The sequence below is a fragment of the Silene latifolia genome, chromosome 4 (assembly GCF_048544455.1).
Source record: "Silene latifolia isolate original U9 population chromosome 4, ASM4854445v1, whole genome shotgun sequence".
Lineage (NCBI taxonomy): Eukaryota > Viridiplantae > Streptophyta > Magnoliopsida > Caryophyllales > Caryophyllaceae > Silene > Silene latifolia.
In genome coordinates this window covers 26,556,336-26,579,535 of record NC_133529.1, presented here as the reverse complement: position 1 = coordinate 26,579,535, position 23,200 = coordinate 26,556,336, and the positions used below count along the sequence as shown (strand labels likewise).

Genomic DNA, 23,200 nt, shown 5'->3' with positions numbered 1-23,200 from the left:
TCAGTTGAATAGGATTGATGAAGGTAATGATAAAATTTGCATGTCATCGAATTTGTTTATTCTTGTTATTATTATTTGTTACTGGGTTTGAAATGAAGATTGTTAGAAGTAAATCTTCATGCTGGGTTTTCATTAATTTGAGTTTTGAGTAGCATCAACGCATTCTCACAACATTTACATGAACACTTTTGCTATAGTTTTACATTTACACTTTTTAATTGTTATTATTATAGCTTTAATTTGAGTTAGCATTCTGACAACATTTACACTTTTGCTGACATTTACACTTTTAAACCATCACATTTACACTTTGTATTTTATTTACATTTACACTTTGGGATGTTTACTTTTGCTATAGTTTTACATTTACACTTTTTAATTGTTATAGTCACCTTTTAATTGTTATTATTATAGTTTTAATTTGAGTTAGCATTCTGACAACATTTACACTTTTGTTGACATTTACACTTTTAAGCATCACATTTACACTCGCATTTATCACGACATTTACACTTTTGGTGTACTTTTACATTTACACTTTTTAATTGTTATAGTCACCTTTGCATTTTTATTGTTATATTTTTTATGTGAGTTAACATTCTGACAACATTTACACATTTGCTGACATTTACACTTCATTTCTGCTGACATTTACACTTACACATTTGGATGTTTACTTTTGCTATAGTTTTACATTTACACTTTTTAATTGTTATAGTCACCTTTTAATTGTTATGATTATAGCACTAGTAGAAAAACCCCCTATCACGACGCAGTTATCGTGGCGGTTCTAATAGAAACGACGTGAAAAGCCCAATAAATTGGCGGGAACCCAAATTTTTTATATGTAAGAGGTCTATTGTGGCGGTTTATGTAAAAACCGACGTGATAAATGATACTTTTTATGGCGGTTCCAAATAGAAAACGCCACCATAAGTCAATTGTGGCGGTTATATTAACCACCGACGTTAAGAATGACGCTAAAGGTTTATACTAACTTACAATTTTTTGGGCTAAAAAACCGCCGTTATATGTTTTTGTGTCGGTTTGTAATTAAAACCGACTTTAATAGAAAAAATAAAAAAAACCTCCAAAACCTATTTACATTTCTATCTTCGTCTTCTTCTTCATTTCCCCAACCCCCAAATTAAACCTCACAATCCCCAAATTCAATCATCAACTCCAGTTTCTCACGCATGCCGCCCTCGACAACCATCCATTTCCTTCTCACGCCGATACACCCTTTACAACCATCAATCTCCTTGTTGTTTCCAGCTACACCGCACATTTTTCGACCCATTTGTTATCAAAATCCATTTGGGACTTCAGGTATATTTCATTGTCTACGTATTCAATTTTTAGTTTTGTATATATTTTGATTAAATTGAATTAGATATTCACTTTGGAAATCTTTCATTGGTATTTCGGTGTCAAGCCGTCTGAAATTGATTCTAAAATCGGATTGAAATTACGAGAAGTTTAGTATTTTATTTTGAATTTAATGTTATGGGTGTATCTAATTGCAAGATCTGTGGTTTGAATTTGACTGATTGTGTATTTTAATTGATAGAGAACAACTGATGTTGTGATTTTAATTGACAAAGAACATCCTTTGACAGCCAAAGTGTACTTGTTCTAAAATGTTGTAATGTATCTTTGTATTTCTGAAATAAATTAACCAGCTGCAAGTAAATATTCTGAGAATGAAATGAGGGGAAGGTGATTTTGGGAGTGTAAGTCAGAGATGGGAGTTGTATGGTTGTACCTGTGATTGTTTCTGCTGGCGAGGCGGAAATAATCAAATCAAAAGAGGATGTTATTGATTGGTCGCGTGGGGTCTAAGATTAGCTTTAGTGTAGAAACGGGGTTTGGCAATAGTGTCAAGTGTTTAGCTGACGGCATAAACATTGCCTGCTTCTTGGGTTAGAAGAGGACATAGGTTTGTGCAATGTGTAGTGATAGATATCAATCTTAGCAAAGCAGTGGACATTTTTTTGGCATTATGGGGCTACTAAAGCCTTCTCAAAAAGGCAAATGTTGCATGTTAGGAAACAGGGTAGCTGCCCAGTAAGTAAAGATTTGTTTATAATTTGGCTTCATTGTTTATAAACTGATATTATGTGCATCACTTATGAAGTAGACAATAGTTCTGTGAAACTGTTTTGGCACGATTTTTCACCCTTGTTCGAGGAATGATGGCTTTTCATTGTGATTACTGGCTTTCACTTGCGCCTTACTCCTATATGGTAACAATATGATAGCTGACTAGATGCCCATGTAGGAGTTTTCTTCTCTTATGCAAGGCAGCGACAGATTACTCCGGAGATATTCCTAGCAGCTCCCTAAAGGGACTAAGTCAGTATGAAAATATTATTGAGACGTTGACAACTCTTTTTCCTGTTTGGGTATATTTTTGCTGTATCTTCATTTGTTCGTTTAAAATGCGCTAACTATTGTGAATTGACTTGAATTTAAAAGCTATATCATTTATGCAAGTCATAGTTGGAAAAATTACTGGTATTTATAAACCTTCTGCAGTACTCTTGCTGACTTGCTGTACTACTTTTTTTTTTGTTTTTTTTTTTCTGGTTTTCCTTTATTTATAAACCTGCTGCGCTAATCATTTCTTACCACAATTACCTAGTAAAATGTCATCGCCTCTGTCATGGTCTTCGCCTCAGTCATTGGTAATTGATGTGAACTGTAAGTTCGTTGCTGGTTTGAACTGCTATTTGAGAGTACTAATTAGGAAAATGACAGCCTCCTACTATGCCACAGGTAATTGAATTTGCTTTTTTTTTTTAATGTTGTCTTCCGTCGATTTAGTTTTATACTTTTCGTTATTTCGGTCAGTATGCGTTTGCGATTCGTTCATCTGATAGTACCTCTTCGACTGATGTTGGGACAGAAAGATGATTAGCTTTCTGAACTGATTTAGGCTATAAAATTCTTGTCGTTTTTAGGAGGGCTGATAATCCAGCAAATTCTCTATGGATTTATAAGTGTTTGTTTGGGACATTTATTTAGCGTTACATTCCTTTGCATTTTTTTATGTAGGTTGACTACTTCCGTGTGTTGAGAAAAAGTGATCCTCTTTCTGTTCCTTGTGAATAATTATCAAGCATGGTAATCCTTCATTCTTTAACTTATTTTGTTCCAACACATAGTAAATGCACTAGGCATTACTTGAGATAAGCTTTGTGCAGTTTAATCTATTTGTTGGATTGTCTAGTTCAGTTAAAACTAGTGCACCTGGGCTTGACTGTCTTCTTTCACCACATTTTCAGTTTGAATTTACTTTGAGATATCTTTTATATGGCTTTTTCTATTTTTAAGTTTTAGATGATGATTTCCGGAAATCTGTGTGTTATAATTATTGAGGATGGGGGTTAAATTAGCCGCCGATGTTGGTGGTTCTCACCCTTCAGCATATGGCTCTTTTGAGGATAACTTGGTGAATGGACTTCCTGCATCTCAGACTAGTATTAGCATGTCACTAGGTAAGCTCAACATATGATTTCATTGTATTTTACTCTTGTTTTCATTGGCTAGTTTGTGCATAGCAACAACCTGATCTCCTTCACCTTGTATTAAATATTGACTCTAGATCGGGTCGATGCGTGAAGCAGGTAGTAGTTAATACATAGTATTTGGTTTGAGAACGTAAATGTTGTGATACCTAACATCTTCATGGTACAGCTGATAAATTGTAAACCAAAGGTGATTGGATCTTAGTATTTCAGTTTTAAGAAATACATTTTGATTCTTTTGATCACAAAAGGTTACTATATTGGATTATGATAAGGCTACATCTCATGGTACAGATGATAAATTTTCTTTGTGCATGTAGCATGAGAGATAATTTAGTATCTTTGATTAGAAGACCACTTGATATGTTGTAGAGATTGGAAACAGCTCACAAATCATAAGTCAATGGGGAGTTGGATACTCAGGTATTCATGACATTTGATGAAGTATACTAATTGATTTCTGATTTTTGTAGAAGCTGATTTGGAGCACCAATCAAATCACCATTGAATAACACAAATTTCTGCATTATTGCCATTGAAGTCCTCAGTGGCCATACTGAAAATGAATGTAGTTTTTTTTCTTTTTAATCTTTAATTAAGAGTTTCATATTAAATCATGTTTAAAATTACATTATACTGACGAGTTAATCTTATATTCCTTTGCATTTTGTGTGCAGGTTGACTACTTTCATGTGGTGCGAAAAAGTGATCCTCCTTTTGTCCCTTATGCGATAATTATCAAGCAAGGATGTAGTTCATTCGTATGCAAATTCCTTCATTCTTCATTCTTTAACTTGTGTAAATTGCTGCTGATATAGTGTAAGATGATGTCAAATATTGTTATCTTGATATAAAATAACGTATGACTTGAACATTTACTAAATGGAATAATAAGTTACACTAGTCGAAGCTAAGCAACACACTAGTATACTTGTACTAGTATTAATTAAGGAAGTAACTCTGTCAAAGTCTTAATACACTAGTATACAAAATGGGGATAATAAGCTACACTACTGCCACAACTTGTTTTTCTAACTATTGGTTTACTAAATGTATTATTGCAGATTCAACCATCAACCATGTTACTTGACGAGATGCAAGATGTTAAAGACGTGTGGGATATTAAATGTTTACAGAACATGAAATGTTGATTAGTTTATTAACTAAGACGTGTATGTGATTATTTATGTACTTGGTTGTATAATTTTGGAACATAGGCATTATTGTTATGTCGGATGATATGCAAGTTCATTGGTTGACATTCTTTTGTATGCATTGTTTGTTTATTCGCTATTTAGCTTGTCAAATCTATAGATATTGCTGCCGAAAATTTTGGTAGCAAATAATTTTTTTTTAAAAAAAAATCTTATCTATGGCGACGGTTCTTAAATATGAAACGCCACTATTAGTTCATTTTTAGTGGCGGTTCTTTAATAACAACCGACGTGATAGTTACTTTTAGTGGCGGTTCTTTAACAACAACCGACGTTATAGAAAACATGTAGTGGCGGGTTGTGGTACAAATTTATTATTAAAATACCTATTGTGGCGGTTTTCAAGCAATAACTGTCACTTTAGATGAGTTATAGTGGCGGTTTTTGTCTAACAACCGTCGTTTTATATAAGCCTATAATGACGGTCTTGTTTAAAAACCGCCATTGTAGGTAAGCTATAATGGCGGTTGTACAACCGCCGCAAAGTCTAAACAACCCCGTGATTTACGGCGCACCCAAAATTTGTAAAAACCGCCACAAAAAGGTCATTTATGACCGCCACTATAGGGGGTTTTTCTACTAGTGTAGTTTTAATTTGAGTTAGCATTCTGACAACGTTTACACTTTTGTTGACATTTACACTTTTATAGCATCACAATTACACTGCATTTCTGCTGACATTTACACTTTTGCTGACATTTACACTTTCAGAACAGCACATTTACACTTCGTTTCTGCTGACATTTACACTTACACTTTTGGGACATCATAATTTGGACATTTACACTTTTGGAATATTTACATTTATAGAACATTCCCTTTACATTTACACTTTACTTCGACTTACGTTTACACTTACACTTCATATCTGATGACATTTACACTTAAACTCTATGGACATTTACACTTACACTTCATATCTGATGACATTTACATTTACACTTACACTCTGTGCACATTTACGAGACTTGCTAAAAACAGAATGGAGTTCAACCCGACAGCGGGAGAGCGTGTAGGGAGGTCGAGAAGAGGTTTACACCGTACATCGGCCAGGAGTTTGGGGGGGTTGAGGACGCGGTGACTTTTTATAAGATATACGCCATTGCTTGTGGGTTTGATGTACGTAGGTACACAACAACAAAATGGCGTGGCAGTGAGATCAAGTCAAAGCTCGTCGTCTACAATCGAGAAGGTTTCGCTCACAAGACGCCCAGTAAAGATCGGGATGACGGACTGGTTGGGGAGAAGTCACTGAGGATATTCAGGGTCACTAGAGTGGGGTGTAAAGCGAGGATACGACTATATATGAAGAATGGTCTTTTATTAATTGACCGGTTCCACGAGGGTCAAAATCACGAACTTATCTCACTTAAGGACAGAGAGTTCCAGAAATTATCGCGTAACATAACAGATTATCACAAGATGATAATCGTTTCGAACTCAAGGGTTTGTAATATATAATCACTCTCTATACTAAATAAATAATTCCATTCATGTTATATTTATATGACGTATCTGCTAATGATTGATTGACAGCTGAAGATAGGAGCAACAAAGACATACAGAATCTGCAAAGAACAAGTGAATGGATTCGAAAACATTGGAGCAAGCTAAAATGATTTTAAGAACTTCCATAGGGATGTTAAATGTTTCATTCACGAACAGGATGGTCAGTTGTTTGTTGACCATTTCAAGGAAATGACCGAAACAAGAATAGGTTTCTACTTTGACTATGACCTTGACGATGATGGCAGCCTACGTAGGGCCATATGGGCGGACGTCTTGCCGAGATAATTACAAATTTTTTGGTGATGCGGTGTCATTCGACCCAACTTACTCCACCAATAAGTATTCTATGGTATTCACACCATTCACAGGTGTTGACCACCATAAACGATCTGTGACGTTCTGTGGGGCTCTAATTGCAAGGGAAGATTATGAGTCGTTTAATTGGGTTTTCAGCTGGTTTTTACAAGCAATGGGGGGGTAAGGAACCCGAGTACATAATTACGAGATCGGGACCCGGTATTATCAAATCTGTCCCTCTTGTTTTCAAGACAATGCGCCATCGGTTCGTATGTGGCATATAATGAACAAAATGCCCGATAAATTTGGCGTCTCTAGGAGTGATTATAATGACTTCATGTGTAAAATTAATGACATTATATAGGACGATGAGCTTGAGACAGCAGAATTTGATGGTATCTGGGAGCAAATAATTGAAGATCATGGTGTTGGCGTAAATGATTGGTTTGCAGATACGTATGCTATAAGGGAACAGTGGGTGATGGCGCATTGCAGAGACTTGAGGATGGCGCGATTATGAGGACGACTCAAAGATCAGAGAGCGAAAATAGCTTTTTCAAGAGGTTTGAGCATAAGTCAGGAACATTGGTTGAGTTTTGGATGCGTTTTGAGAGCGCTATAGACCAACAAAGACATACACAGAAGCAGCTTGACAACATGGATAAGCACTCGTCCCAGCGGGCGTCAACACATCGGCATTAGAGATTCATGCTTTGCAAAGGTGTACACCTATTCAGACTTTCCGTAAATTCAAACAAGAAGCCATCTTTTCAATTGATACATGTAGAACAGGTGGTTTCACCGAGAGAGCGAGCTAGAGGTAACTATCACAAAGATTCATCCGAAAGAAGAATTTTGAAGTTGCATACTGATCCGTAGTTTACACTTCCTATGACATTTACACTTTCTGTTTTTATCTCATTTAAATTCCTATAACTTAACATTTACACTTCTAATAACTTAACATTTACACTTTACAGTTCATGACATTTACACTTCCTATTAGTTTACATTTACACTTCTAATAACTTAACATTTACACTTTAGAATTCATGACATTTACACTTCCTATTAGTTTACATTTACATTTCTAATAACTTAACATTTACACTTTACAATTCATGACATTTACACTTTACATCATGACATTTACACTTCCTATACCTTAACATTTACACTTTTCCACTTAATGACATTTACACTTTACAGTTCATGACATTTACACTTTACATCATATGACATTTACACTTTCTGTTTTTATCTCACTTAAATCCCTATAACTTAACATTTACACTTCAAATAACTTAACATTTACACTTTACAGTTCATGACATTTACACTTCCTATTAGTTTACATTTACACTTCTAATAACTTAACATTTACACTTTACAATTCATGACATTTACACTTTACATCATATGACATTTACACTTCCTATACCTTAACATTTACACTTTTCCACTTAATGACATTTACACTTTACAATTCATGACATTTACACTTTACATCATATGACATTTACACTTTCTGTTTTTATCTTATTTAAATCCCTATAACTTAACATTACACTTCTAATAACTTAACATGTACACTTTACAGTTCATGACATTTACACTTCCTATTAGTTTACATTTACATTTCTAATAACTTAGCATTTACACTTTACAATTCATAACATTTACACTTTACATCATATGACATTTACACTTTCTGTTTTTATCTCATTTAAATTCCTATAACTTAACATTTACACTTCTAATAACTTAACATTTACAATTTACAGTTCATGACATTTACACTTCCTATTAGTTTACATTTACACTTCTAATAACTTAACATTTACACTTTACAATTCATGACATTTACACTTTACATCAGTGACACTATTTTTAACGTTCACACTTACATGCTAGCTTTAACCGATGACACAGTTACACGTAAAGCAAGCTGCAGTTGTACGATGTTTGAAAGAACCGGAATCCTATGCCGCCATATAATATGGATTTTTTCAGCAAGTGGGATAAAGACTATACCAGAAGATTATGTTGTAAATAGATGGATGGAAGAGTATCTCCGATTAAGGATTTTCAATACTAATGGTGAAGGGACAGAAAACATACAAGTCATCGATGAAAAACAAATTGCAATGTCAATAATGTGGTCAGAAGTTCATGAAGCTGTAGGGCTCCTTCGAGACAAAGGAGTAGCTGATGTTGACAGCTTTTCCGCTGTAATTAGGGCATTTAAACAGTCCACGTCACCATTAGGGGAAGTGTTGAATAAAAATCAACAAATGGAGAAATTTCTGAATTGTACAGCATGTGAGGTAGTGACGATATTGCCACCAAAGAATTCGAAAAACAAGGGTACCGGAAAAAGATTGCTGTCAACCAAAACAAAAGAAATGGTGTTGGCTAGGAAACCCAAACGTAAGTGTAAGAATTGCAAGAGAATGATAAATCACGACAAGAGGAACTGCCCTAACCTCTTCTCAGCACACACGCCATTGTGCGAAGGGTCGTCTGAACCAGAAGAGGATGAAGGAGAGGAGGAGGAAGAGTTGGAATCAGAACAAGAATAGACGTCAGATCAGTGACAAATGTTGCTCTATATATTTTGAGTGTGTAACTTAAAACTTTGATGTGCTATAACTGGAGCGGGCGATTAGGAATTGGTCTCATGGCAACGTAACTTTGAACTGCAGTTGGTGTAATTTTTAGTAACACCAACGTTAGAGTTACACTGTCATAAGACCAAAATCTCTCTGTTTTATTAGATAGCCAAACATTGTGTTAGTTGAACTTATTTTGGATTACTTATGTTATTTCAAGTAACGGTTACACTTATTTTCAAATAACTGGTGTTAACATTTACACTTGCCATGTCAGCACATTTACACTTCCAGTATCTTCACATTTACACTTCCAATTTAGTCAGATTTACACTTTGTGTTCACATTTACACTTACTCTATCCTCACATTTACACTTTGAATATCTTCACATTTACACTTCCAATTTAGTCAGATTTACACTTTATTTGTTCACATTTACACTTCTCCTATATTCACATTTACACTCTCTATTTGTTCACATTTACACTTTTTTTTGGTTCACATTTACACTTGGGCTGTCCTCACATTCACAGTCCAAATTACATTTACACTTGCCATGTCACCACATTTACACTTCCCATGTCACCATATTTACACTGAAATTCAATTTCAGTGTGTTTACATTCACACTTTCAGTATGATAAAGTTGACACTGACAGTGTTAACATTTACACTTTAAGTGTGTTAACAGTTACATTTAAAGTGTAAATGTGACTAAATTGCAATTGTGTTAACAGTTACACTTGCAATTTAGTCACATTTACACTTTGAAGAAATTCTTCAATTTCAGTGTTAACATTTACACTTTAAGTGTGTTAACAGTTACACTTAAAGTGTAAATGTGACTAAATTACAAGTGTGTTAACAGTTACATTTGCAATTTAGTCACATTTACACTTTGAAAAAACTATGATTATAACTGCCAAAAAATAGTCAACCATTACACTTCATTAGTGTAATTTACCATTACACTTCATTACTGTAATGATTACACTTACAATTTAAAAATTACACATTTGTGTAAACATTGCCAACCAAAATACAAAACATTGTTTCTAACTTCAACATTGCCAAACAAAATACATTTCAATCAAAAATATGTCCACAAATTGTTTACTTTTTCGATAACACAGCCTTAATTTTGCGCTTCTTTTGTAACTTGGCCCATAAATCTTCTTTTCCAAATGATAAACCCATTCAACTTTGCTTCAAAAATGACTCATGTGACATTTATGTCAGCTAGAACAAGCATCGCCACCAACTCGACTACCAAGTACCGTCGATTCCTCTTCCTCTCCAAGTCCGGATGCTCAAAAGGTTGACCCTCGTACATCAAAGATATACATCATACGAAAAAATCCCGATTCTTTATGTTAGGAACAGGTGTTTGGCGCCTGAACGGGATTTGCCGATGCTCAAAGCTAGTAATATCGTATCCCCTATCCGTTCTGACATCCAAATAATCGCTAACAGCTGATGCCTGCCATTAAAGCACTAACAATTAAATAAACCATCTATTGTTCATCTCTTCGAAAATGATTTATTGGCATCAGACTTACCACTTGGCGAGTAACATTGCACATTTCGATCGATCCCGATTGGCATGATGTTGGTAGTCAAGGAGATCAACAGTTTGTTGTCCAAAATTTATACATACGCATGCAAAGTGCCCACCAATGTTGACAGGTACGAAGATAAACTCGGCATTCAGGTTGAAAGTTTTTATCACAGTCCTGGATGAAGGTATCCCAAATGTGATACAGCCGATCAGTGATGTCATTAGACTGTGAGCCTGCTTCACGTATATCCAAAAGCTGCATGATACATTCCTGTTCAGAGAAGTGAGTGAGCCTACATAATAAAAGTAAAAAATAATGTATAACTTTTAGGCTTTGTGCGGAGGGGTGGGGGGGTACCATATGACGTATCTCAAAGAAGGCCATCCTAGGAAGTAAGTATTCAGCAGACTCCAAATGGTTTAGCAAAATAGCCTAGGACTCAATGACAACAGGCGACATTACAACCTCAGGAAGCATGGACATGATGTCGGACCGGCGTAGCGCGGCATGCCTACTGTACCAAGAGATTGATTCGCTGCAATGAAACACACGTATAGTAGTAAGAAATTGAGAAATAGTTACAAATTAAATATCGTAACTAATTGGCCCTGTTATAAGAGTCTGGCAGATACTAACGAATTTTCAAAGTTGTAGTCGTCTAACAAGGAATAGTCCACCGCATGCTTTCGACTTGATCGAACACCCCTGGCCAAAGTTTGATTGTTCCGTAAGAAGGTCGAGACAAAAAGAGTCTGCGTACCAGCAGCCCCCACAGTCAATTGAGCATCCCAAGCCATCCCCGCCCGGGGACGGCTCCTTACGGCTGACAAAGGTTGGCTACCTAAAGACTGCGCTGACGCTTGAACAACAACGGGGCTGCTTTCCGCCGGTATGGCTACAGGATTGACCAAATGGATTCCTTCTACGCGTTTAGAGGGTGGGTCTGCAACACGGGGACGTTTACTGTACGTAATCTCTTCCTCATCGTGTAATACCCCGAATAAAATTATTTTAAGATATATATAATAATAGGACCATTAGAGACTTTATAGACTAAGCTCGTATATTTTCTGTATACATGAAGATGACTTCATTCTAGTATTTTTGTATAAGAGTATTTTTGTCGGGACTTGTTACGACATTCGGTTTTACTAGTTTATGAGATTTAAAAAAAAAAGAAAATTATAAAATTTTTACACGTAACTCAATCCATGCATTTGAGGTGGGTGGATCTTTATCTTTCCACCGCCTAAGTATGTATAAAAAAAAAAAAAAAATGAAATCACAATTCTACGCAAAACCGAGAGGAAAGTGAGAAAAATAAAGGGTGTTAGGTTGCTTCCATCTCATTATCTTATATACCTATTAAGGTATGATTTCGGAACCCTTCGTCGATATAAGTAATTGTTTACATTTGAAATAAGATATTAGAAATAATCCGTTATATTATTTTTATTGATAATTTCATCTTATTATTGTTATATTGCTCACATGTTATATAGGTTATCGTCTTATAAGTATGTATGACTGTGATAAGGTTACTGTTGTCATATTGCATAATTGGCCAATTGTAGCATTCGGGATACGATTATTGGATTGGGATGACATTATTATTTACCCTGTGTACACATGAGGGTGTTGGCCCCGGAGCAATAGCTCCGGGAGCGTTGGTTCCATATATATATATATATATATATATATATATATATATATATATATATATATATATATATATATATATATATATATATATATATATATATATATATATATATATATAGAGGACGTTGGTCCCAGGGGCGTTGGCCCTGCCAGCGTTGGCTCAATATATAAACTGAGGGCGTTGGCCCATGGAGGAAAATTATTTAGCTTGTGTACATGGAGATGGGTTCTAGACCCGGTGGGAGATTTACTCCGTAATGTCTATTCTTTTCAGTAATGGTATACCGACATTAGTGTCATATGAATATATATTCTGTTGGTATGGTAGTCATATAATGTTTTTTTTTGGGATACCGTGTTGGTCCACGACAGGGAATACTGTATTTTGGTAAGTTATTGTATTGAGTGATATGGTAATAAGGAGAAATTCTATTGAATAAAGAATATGACATAAGGCCGGGGGAGGGAACTGGAGTCATACTCAGCCGTGGTTGGCTGATTCCGTTACTCTCATTCTTTTTCAGGTACAGGTATTGTGGAAGGTCAAGTGTGAGGAATTGACATTATAGAGGATAATAAGTATAAGTTGTAAATAGTTTTAAGCTTTAATAGCTTATTTATTTTAATTGTTTAGCCTTGTATTCTCCGAAGGGGGAATATGGCGGTGACGCCCTTGTAATTCCGCTGCTGTCTTTTATTTATAAAAAGAGCTATTTTAAGCTGCATGCTTGTTTTTCGGGGTGTTACAGATTGGTATCAGAGCCGCCCTGCAACCGCGTATTGAGCCTTCGGCCATACGTCTAGCGGAAAAAAAAAATCCATGAGACTAATATATAAAACTCGAAAAAAATTAGACTATAATAGGAAATGACTAATAGAGAGTGGGTAGTTTAGTTATTTTGTGGGTAAACCTTTTATAAGTCTTGTTAACATTTGGGAGTGAGTTGTTGTGTCACGAGTGGTTGTGAATATATGGTGTTAGTTTATAATGTGATGCATGGTTGTTATTTACGTAATTTTATGACTCAATCAAGTTGATTGAATATAGGCATAAACCCATATGTAATGTAATAAACCTAGTCATTTATATTTGGATAAGGTAAGTTTTAGGCCAACATGTATCTTAAGGATGACCGAAGTTTAAAATGAGATAATTGATTCATTTACAAGGAGCATATACAATTGCCATATGGTTTAATATGTGTGCTATATTTTGGTGTGCATAAACTGTTTGGAGTTACTAATTCCGTAACGTGTAGCCATGTATATTAGAGTAAGATAAGATGGGTAGTCAAGTTTCGGGATTGTTTCTATGATTTCAAAGTTTTTATACTCAAACTAATTTTATGTATTAATGTTATTTGTTTTCCTAAATTTTGTCTTGACAGTTTGCGATGGCTAAATTTCCTAATATCCACCCTTCCGAATTAACTATGGATACTACTCGACCACTAGAAGAGCATCTGCTACGTTTAGAAAATTACATGAACTATTATGCAGAGGTTCACGACTCGACCTTTCATGATATGTACGTGCGAGGGAGAGCTTTAATCCTTACCTTACCACATACTGGAGCTTGGGGTAGATTAAGGGAGAAATATATGCATGAAATCCAGGAATTTCACCTAAGATTTGGGAATGGTTATCCAGAGACCCAAGATATTTACTTGGTATCTATGGCACTAAGGGAACTCGCCCAGACGATCGAAGTGGAGCGTAGGATGTCCGTAGAAATCCCCGTACCCTTTGGAGAGGCCCCAATCCCAGAGGGGTACGATTCCCCTACAGAGGAAACATATATTGATATATGGAAACCCAAGATTGTAGAGTGGGAGAAGAAATTTGGAAGTGAGACATATGAGGGTAGCGAGTGGAAGAAGAAGGTGAATGAGGTTATTGTGATGGACTGGCCGGCTGGGAAAGGGAAAGAGACTGCTAAGGGCAAAGGATGTATTGTGATAGCACCATCGTGTGGAAAATTTCCTATTTAGAAGAGACCCAAGGAGGATGTGGACCCATCTGAACCAGGGTGTAGTCATTGGATGATGAACTATTCAGATGAGGAGGATGAGTAGACGAAGATTACTCGACTTTTGACCCAACCAACCGAGACTAACGGTTTAGACAACCAAATTTTTGTTGTTGTAAGTACCCATTGGTTGTTTAGTGTATATGTAATTATATGTAAGCTGGTCAGAGTTGGAGGGGTGGTATGTATAAGTAGTTTGGGTTAGTGTAACTGTTTATAGTAACGGGTTGTAAGATAAGTCTGTATGAGTGTGTGACGCGCTATTGTAAATAAACCTAAATATTAACTTATGTTTTATATAGTAGCATTATAAGTTATAAGCTATAACTTTAATGGCTACATAGATAAGTAAGGATTCTACCTTTTAGAGACGGAAAGGGGATTTTGACATACACTTCAACCCTGGGATGAAGACTTTTAGTAATATGAGTTGAACGTATGGGGTAACACGATTCTACCGATCCTATTATTATTAATATTATTTGGTGTTGTTTGTTTATATGTTAATTGTTATTTTTATAAAGATGTGTAATTAAAGTTATGAAATTTGATACACTATAATATATAGATTAGTAATTATATTATTCCTTGTTATACAATTTATTGTTTGTGAGATGGGTTAATACTGCTGATACGATTTGGAGTTGTGAATGAAAGATCTTGATTTTAGTAATGTGATATTTGGACATGGGTCATGCAAAGGAGTTATATGATGGCTACATATGGGAGTATGTTGTTCTAGTGGCGTTATAATCCATGAGATGTATGGTGTATACAAATTAGTTTGACCGAAATCATATGGAACATGTTATGGCATCTATTGACTATTGTCTCTTATGATTTTCGTTGAGGATGTCAGCTACTTGACTATGAGCTTGAGATAATGCTAAGGTTTAGTTTGTCATGCGACGTTTGGGACGTGTTCGTATACGGGGATTGCTATCTTGCCTCTTATATTGTGTTTAAATTGTCTTTCTCTTTGACCTTGACTTGTGGGATGAGATACTGACACTATTATTTATTCGAGCCCGACGTTGCTGAGTTAATGACCTGTGATTTGTTCTAGTATTGTAATTTAATTTGTCGTTCCTTTTTCCGAGACTCGTGGGTGAGTAGCTTAGAAATTTATTCTAAGTGTTGAGCACGGTTCTTTGAACCTTTGACAATATCGATATTGAAATTGAGATGGAAATTGATTATGAGTTATGGGGCCTTTGAGCCAAGTTATATTTACGGTCCGGAATGGTCGTGGTTAATGAGTTTTTATTTGAGTTGGAATCGATATTGAGATGGAAATATTGTTTCGCGGTTTTGTCCGCCAATTCACTCACCCTTGTCCTCGTCTTAGGATCGATGATGAGAATGCGATACTTGGATACTTTGGAGTATAATTTTATGAGGCAGAGTATTGATTAAGACGGAGTAGTGAGATGAAATTTGGTTAATTTTTGGTGGGATGGTTTAACAAGAGGAAGTAGACTTTAAGATAAGTGTTCTTTTAACTAAGTTTGATATTTAATTGAGAATAAGTTAGTACCATTTAGAGATTAATATTAAGGTAGTTGATATTTGTATTCTTCTGCTTTTAAAGGATATTTAGTCGTTATTTATGATGAGGTTCTTAGTTAGATGGTTTGGTCTTATAATAAAAGAATGTCTTATGAAAGAATATGTGTTTTTATAATAAATTCGATTATATTATCTATAGTATCTTAGATCTTTTTAATCGTGACGTTTTACCTTTAGCACAATTGCTAACCCTTTCTACTCCTTAGATACTGATCATATTTCCGAGATTTTGAAGTTTTGATATTCAAATAGGTTCACATATTACGAACATTTCTAACTAGTTAAAGTTAGTCTTTTATTTTCAAGAAATTTTACTTTTACTAAGAATTTGAAAGGGAACTTTTCAATTTTACTTTAATTTTATGCGGTTGGTGAGATGTTATGACTTGTTATTAGAGGCATCTAATAACTGGTTTAACGCTAACTAACGCATGAATGAGTTGTCTTTGAATTGGATTACTCGAATTTTTGTTCGCGACGGGAATTCGTGCCTTCCATTATATAAGACATACGTTTTTAATCATTTTATAAATACGATTGGAAGATTTTTGTTATATTCTAATAAATTTTTAAAAGTTTTGAGTAAGACATAGTTTAGTCAAGTTTCGAAATTTTATACCTTTTGGATTTCTACTCCATGTCTTTTCGCTCATTTCAAATCGGTGGTGTTTCCATGTTTTCGAAAAGTTGGAACTCAAACTGTTTTACGTATTTCGAAAATTTTTAATTAGTTCAAAGTTCGCCTTTGGTGCATTTTGAAAATTTATTGTTAAAAAAAAATAAAAAAATGTGAGGTTTTAAATTTTACTATGTTTCTATTTTCAAGTTTCGGGACGAAACTCATTTTAAGGAGGGTAGAATGTAATACCCCGAATAAAATTATTTTAAGATATATATAATAATAGGACCATTAGAGACTTTATAGACTAAGCTCGTATATTTTCTGTATACATGAAGATGACTTCATTCTATTATTTTTGTATAAGAGTATTTTTGTCGGGACTTGTTACGACATTCGGTTTTACTAGTTTATGAGATTTAAAAAAAAAGAAAATTATAAAATTTTTACACGTAACTCAATCCATGCATTTGAGGTGGGTGGATCTTTATCTTTCCACCGCCTAAGTATGTATATATATAAAAAAAAAAAAAAAAAAAAAATGAAATCACAATTCTACGCAAAACCGAGAGGAAAGTGAGAAAAATAAAGGGTGTTGGGTTGCTTCCATCTCATTATCTTATATACCTATTAAGGTATGATTTCGGAACCCTTCGTCGATATAAGTAATTGTTTACATTTGAAATAAGAGATTAGAAATAATCCGTTATATTAGTTTTATTGATAATTTCATCTTATTATTGTTATATTGCTCACATGTTATATAGGTTATCGTCTTATAAGTATGTATGACTGTGATAAGGTTACTGTTGTCATATTGCATAATTGGCCAATTGTAGCATTCGGGATACGATTATTGGATTGGGATGACATTATTATTTACCCTGTGTACACATGAGGGGCGTTGGCCCCAGGAGCAATAGCTCCAGGAGCGTTGGTTCCATATATATATATATAAAGAGAGGGACGTTGGTCCCAGAGGCGTTGGCCCTGCGAGCGTTGGCTCAATATATAAACTGAGGGCGTTGGCCCATGGAGGAAAATTATTTAGCTTGTGTACATGGAGATGGGTTCTAGACCCGGTGGGAGATTTACTCCGTAATGTCTATTCTTTTCAGTAATGGTATACCGGTATTAGTGTCATATGAATATATATTCTGTTGGTATGGTAGTCATATAATGTTTTTTTTTGAGATACCGTGTTGGTCCACGACAGGGAATACTGTATTTTGGTAAGTTATTGTATTGAGTGATATGGTAATAAGGAGAAATTCTATTGAATAAAGAATATGACATAAGGTCGGGGAGGGAATCGAGTCATACTCGGTAGTGGTTGGTCGATTCCGTTACTCTCATTCTTTTTTCGTGTACGGGTATTGGGGAAGGTCAAGTGTGAGGAATTGACATTATAGAGGATAATAAGTATAAGTTGTAAATAGTTTTAAGCTTTAATAGCTTACTTATTTTAATTGTTTAGCCTTGTATTCTCCGAAGGGGGAATATGGCGGTGACGCCCTTGTAATTCCGCTGCTGTCTTTTATTTATAAAAAGAGCTATTTTAAGCTGCATGCTTGTTTTTCGGGGCGTTACACATCGTCCAGACTCCGCTTCTGTGCAGCATTGGAGACCGAATTTAGACCTTGACCATACTTTTGCTTGAATTGGGTTATCCTTGCGCGAACGCTCTCCCTCACTTTGTTATGGTCACTCGGGATGAGGATCGACACCACCTCAGCCCGGATGAGGTTGATAACGTCCATCTCACCTAAGGCGCAGTCAAAAAGCTTCCCATTAAAAAGCAGCATATGTATCATCATGTACACCCCGCAGTCAAACGCAGAATACCCCCTACCTTGCCATATAAATTCGACATTGACAAATTTAAACCCGGCGACCTTTGAACCTCTGACAAACCCTTTAGACTCCAGATACTCGCCCATTAAATCACACTGTTAAAGGAATTTCAAAAAAATAGTCAATTTAAAAACATTGTTTACAATTCCAGAATACATATACACTAAAGAACAAATTAAGGTATGCTATTTATACTTATTACCGCAATACGCGAAATTCCAAAATATGGAAGCTTTTCAAAATCAATCATCGTCGTAGCGACGATTGTCCAAATACTCTATCTGCTCAGATACGAAGTTTATGCATGCACAACTGTAATGATCATTATTGCCAGATAAGACCGGGATGAAGACCTGGCGGATGTGACAACAAAGACCTAAAAGATACACTCAGTAAAATTTCACATTTACACTTTTAATAATTCGTCACATTTATAGTCCCTGTGTCATGACATTTATACTTTCCATATATTCACATTTACACTTTATATGTCATGACATTTACACTTCCTATTTAGTCACCTTTACACTCCCTATGTCATTATCTTACACTTTCTATATAATCACATTTACACTATACATCATGACATTTACACTTCACTATGTCTCACATTTACACTCCCTATGTCATGACATTTACACTTTCCATATATTCACATTTTCACTTTATATGTGCTGACATTTACACTTCCTATTTAGTCACCTTTACACTCCCTATGTCATCACATTTACACTTTCTAAATAATCACATTTACACTATACATCATGACATTTACACTTCACTATGTCTCACATTTACATTTCATATGTCATGACATTTACACTTCACAATATCTCACGACATTTACAGTTCACTATGTCTCACGTTTACACTTCATATGTCATGACATTTACACTTTCTTCTTAATCACATCCAGGCATTTACACTTTCTATGAAAATCACATATACACTTTCTGTGTGATGACATTTACACTTTCTGCGTGATTACATTTACACTTCACAATAGGTCACATTTACACTTACCATATCAGATCCAAGTTGAAATGGAGACAAACAGGATTGAATCCAAGCATCCTACCCAGCCCAGATTTCGTCCTTTTTGTCAAGAACAATTCCTTTCTTTTTGGCTTTCCAAATATCCAGCGCAGCACTCTATTCAAACGAAGGGAAGCACTATTAAATTTAGACACTTACGTTACAATTAAATTGGAACTATACAAATTGCATTAAGTGAGGATAGGACAAGTACGATGTGACTAAGCCCGAAGAAACAACGAGAAGATGCAACTGGTGCAGTTTGGTCATACATCATCTTATTGATTAGTAGGCCCCAACAATCGATAACAGAAGACATAACTTCCTGTCCAGGTTCAAGGGTTAACATGTCTTCCCGTGACACGAAGAAAAAGTCTGAAAAAACTGCCAATTCTTCCCTACAAAAAAAGAAAAAAATTATATAAGGCGAACATGATTACGACAACATATAAGTATTAATATGTTTAACATAGAAATTAATCGACTCACCCTTTCAACCAAGCTTCTGATTTGTTAAATACGTAGTCGAGGACGTATTTCCTTTCCTTAAAAACATTCCTAAATAATTTCTTATTCAGCTGCAGGTCTACAGTAACAAAGCCCTGCTCGAGCATGGGTTCCCCACAATCCATGGTGCAAGTCAGATTCTCAGGGACCACTTCCATGCACTGTAAGGGCTCAGTTGAATGAAATAGGAAAGGGTGGTGATCCAGGTTACTCCGGGGAATATAAATTTCCCGACCATCCGCAGGAACGGCTGGTTCAGAAGGGCCTGCCGCATCAGTTGTTCCAAAATCCTCACCTGGAACCCCCTTAAATGCCTCAACTAGCTCTGCAGTAGATATAAACGTACACTGAAATTCCGGCAACTTAAACTCGGAGGAGGGTGCTTCAACAACCACCTTATCTGCTCCCTCTACAACATCTATGGGCTTGTCATCATTCGGAAATGAACCAGGACAAGCGGGTTGTGCAGTAGGGCGTTCACCTTGCTCGTTGACCATGCCACTACCACTCTCTAACCCTTCTTGCGATGCATCTTCACGGACTGTGGTCGAAACAACGCCAGGCTCACCATCCGGTACTTTCGTACCACTAAATTGGGGTCGGTCAACGGGCTGTTCCACTCCCGGTGCACCGCTAACATCTACAGCCTCACCAGGCACTAGTTCAACCACCAGTGGTTCGGACCCGCGACAGGGCCCCTGATCTTGAGGCGGCTCCATGTCCATGCCCTGCACAGCCTCGTCCTGGTCTGTCGGTGCACCCCTAACATCCACATCCTCGCCAGGCACTAGTCCAACCACCAGTGATTCGGGCCCACGGCAGGGCCCCTGATCTTGTGGCGGCTCCATATCCATTCCCTGCACAACCTCGTCCTGTTCTCTCGGTGCACCACCCTGTGCCACTTCACTGTCACCGCTGTCTGACAACTTATTCAACGCGTTATCAATATCAGTTGTCACTATAAATTTCAACTGAAATGAAGATGAACCATCTTCAATTGACGGGACTACCACATCCACATCCACCTTGTTCGCTACTTTTGAATAAGACACATCCCCTTCACCAGTAACATGCCCCTGTTCTTGAGGCAGCTCCATATCCATACCCTGCACAAACTCATCCTCACCTCTCTGTTCGCAGCCCTCTGCCGCTTCACCACCACCATCACCAATATCTGTCAAACCTTGCAGCGCGTTCTCAATATCAGAAGTCGAAATAAATTTTAGTTGAACTGAACATGAACCATCTTCAGTTGACTGACCTACCACATCCGCATCAACCTTATTCATTGCTTCTGACTTACACTTCTTAACAACATGTTCAGCTTTCTCAGGGGCACCACTAGTGTCAGGCACTTCCCCTCCCAAACTTTCCTGCTCCTCGTTCGATGAGGGCTTTGTGTAAGCTTCTTCAACTTCATCCGGGCTATAAATTTTCTCTAGAATCTGCCGATCCATTAATTGATTCAAGTCGTCGGTTAAATCTAGCCCGCATTCCTCTTCCTCTCGTCGACAGGCTTCGTTAAGTTCAGCGGTGTTGTAGAAATCAGCGGTCTCCATTACCTGTGACATCGCCGCATCACCTGCTTTATCACCCAAATCAAAATCTTCTGCAAGTGATACATGCTCTACAGTAGGCGTAAACTCGACCTTAGGAACCTTGGTCTTTTTTTTCTTGCTTGCCTTTGTTTTTTTCTTGGCCACCTTCCCAACATCTTACAATGAGGGAGCGTTATCATTATATTTCTTCATTTGGGAAGCTAAATTTCCAACTTCTTCAACATATTCTTTCACCTTTGCACCTTCAAAAAAAGCTTGCGTCGCTTGTGACGGAACAAGATCAGTTGAAGAAGTAGCACCTGTTGTTAAATGGTTAAGCATTGCAGATGCATCCGCATACCAGGAATAGAAGGCCATATCATTCCTTTGAATCTTCAAGTACAGCTCGTGTACACCCTACAGTTGGTAACAAAAAAAGATTTAAGAGTCTAGATACACAAAATATACCTGCTCAATATATATATATATATATATATATTAAAAAAAATATGCCATTAATTAAACATTCATAACATAAAACTTACATCTACAGCCCTAGCTTTCAACTCATCGTCATCTTCAACAACGGGGGGAGTTCAATCTGAATAAACTTCTTATCGGGTGTTGTACCCGACGTTGAAATCATAAGAGGCGTAGGGCTTGCCAATGGCGCCTTGGGCGCGCCAGTTATGGCCAACATCGTATTACCAGTGTCCTCATCAGGGGTCTTGTTTTGACAACGGGGGTACTTCACCTTCGACAAAGTTAGACGACCCAATGGACCCACGTCCAGCTCATCCTTTAACCTCTTTGATAGAGTTTTCAGATCCCAATGCTGAATAAGTGGAAGGCCATCTGAGCAACTCATACCACGGTAATCATACCGCTGAAAATAAGTAATCATAAGGAAAGGGATACAACCAAGCAGATGTGACTGCACACTGCGAGCCTCAGCTGCAGCATTAGCTAAACATTCTAATACATACGAGCACCAGTCATACTCCGGTATGGCACTCACATCTTCAACCACTTTCAAAAGTTTGATTCCAATGCCGTTGTTCAATGTCGGCGCAAAGAATGATGAAATGCTAAGAAGCACAAACAGGCGGCAGAATTCATCCCCTCCATCTTTGAATTGCTTTGACTCAATATAATTGAAGACGTCTCCTAAAGGAATAGAATCAGAATTTGATTTCACTTTGAACTTTTTGCGCCGCAGTTGTTTTATGCGCACATATTTTTCATCTTTAGCACCAGGCATATGTCCAGTAGGTACTATTTCCATCTCTCTCTCACCAACAGGTAACATGAAACAGTAATAGACATCATACTTAGTAACCATAAACTCCTTCAACTCCGACACCCTGAAAACATAAGAACCATCGCTGAAAGCCTCGAGAAATTCAGGAACATGTGAAAGCGGGAAAGTTCTGAGTTTAAGATGAAGCAGACTCCTAAATCCAATCCTCTGTACAGCGGCTCGTTGAGCAATGTTAATCTTACTAATAAGCTTGTGAAGCCTGTTGGGGCGACACTTAACAGAAATAGTAGGGGTAACTTGGGGTTATTCTTCGCTTTCAGATAGTTCTCCATCAGATACCATTTGAATCAGAAAAAAAAAGTACATAAGAAATGCACAATATCAGTCAACCTATAACAGTCTA

General features: G+C 36.5%; 2 protein-coding genes and 1 long non-coding RNA gene across 6 annotated transcripts; all 3 read left to right on the top strand.

Moving 5' to 3' along the window:
- The first annotated feature begins 988 nt into the window (after positions 1 to 988).
- LOC141653319 (uncharacterized) lies at positions 989 to 4,791 on the top strand. Of its 4 annotated transcripts, XR_012547382.1 has the most exons (7): positions 989 to 1,329; positions 2,282 to 2,778; positions 3,058 to 3,126; positions 3,337 to 3,500; positions 4,004 to 4,098; positions 4,208 to 4,291; positions 4,595 to 4,791. It is a non-coding gene; the product is annotated as an uncharacterized LOC141653319 (long non-coding RNA). The 4 variants fall into 4 exon arrangements; XR_012547380.1 differs by having other exon boundaries at positions 996 to 2,778; positions 3,343 to 3,500; XR_012547379.1 differs by having other exon boundaries at positions 1,002 to 2,778.
- Positions 4,792 to 5,204: 413 nt separating this feature from the next.
- Positions 5,205 to 7,070, top strand: LOC141651271 (protein FAR1-RELATED SEQUENCE 7-like). The gene is made up of 6 exons (XM_074458990.1): positions 5,205 to 5,288; positions 5,726 to 6,190; positions 6,281 to 6,325; positions 6,410 to 6,503; positions 6,622 to 6,698; positions 6,915 to 7,070. Exons 1-6 carry the CDS (start codon positions 5,205 to 5,207, stop codon positions 7,068 to 7,070), a joined length of 921 nt encoding a protein of 306 aa, XP_074315091.1.
- A 1,336-nt stretch (positions 7,071 to 8,406) lies between these two features.
- Positions 8,407 to 9,132, top strand: LOC141651270 (uncharacterized). The gene has a single exon (XM_074458988.1). It carries the CDS (start codon positions 8,407 to 8,409, stop codon positions 9,130 to 9,132), a length of 726 nt encoding a protein of 241 aa, XP_074315089.1.
- Positions 9,133 to 23,200: the final 14,068 nt, after the last annotated feature.

Bases quoted from the DNA above. Each gene is read 5' to 3' on its own strand.
- LOC141651271 (XM_074458990.1), top strand. From the start codon at position 5,205: ATGGCGGTTGTACAACCGCCGCAAAGTCTAAACAACCCCGTGATTTAC. The intron at 6,504-6,621 runs GTAGGGCCATAT...CACCATTCACAG, and splicing joins TGACGATGATGGCAGCCTAC to GTGTTGACCACCATAAACGA. The intron at 6,699-6,914 runs GTTTTCAGCTGG...GACATTATATAG, and splicing joins ATTATGAGTCGTTTAATTGG to GACGATGAGCTTGAGACAGC.
- LOC141651270 (XM_074458988.1), top strand. From the start codon at position 8,407: ATGACATTTACACTTTACATCAGTGACACTATTTTTAACGTTCACACT.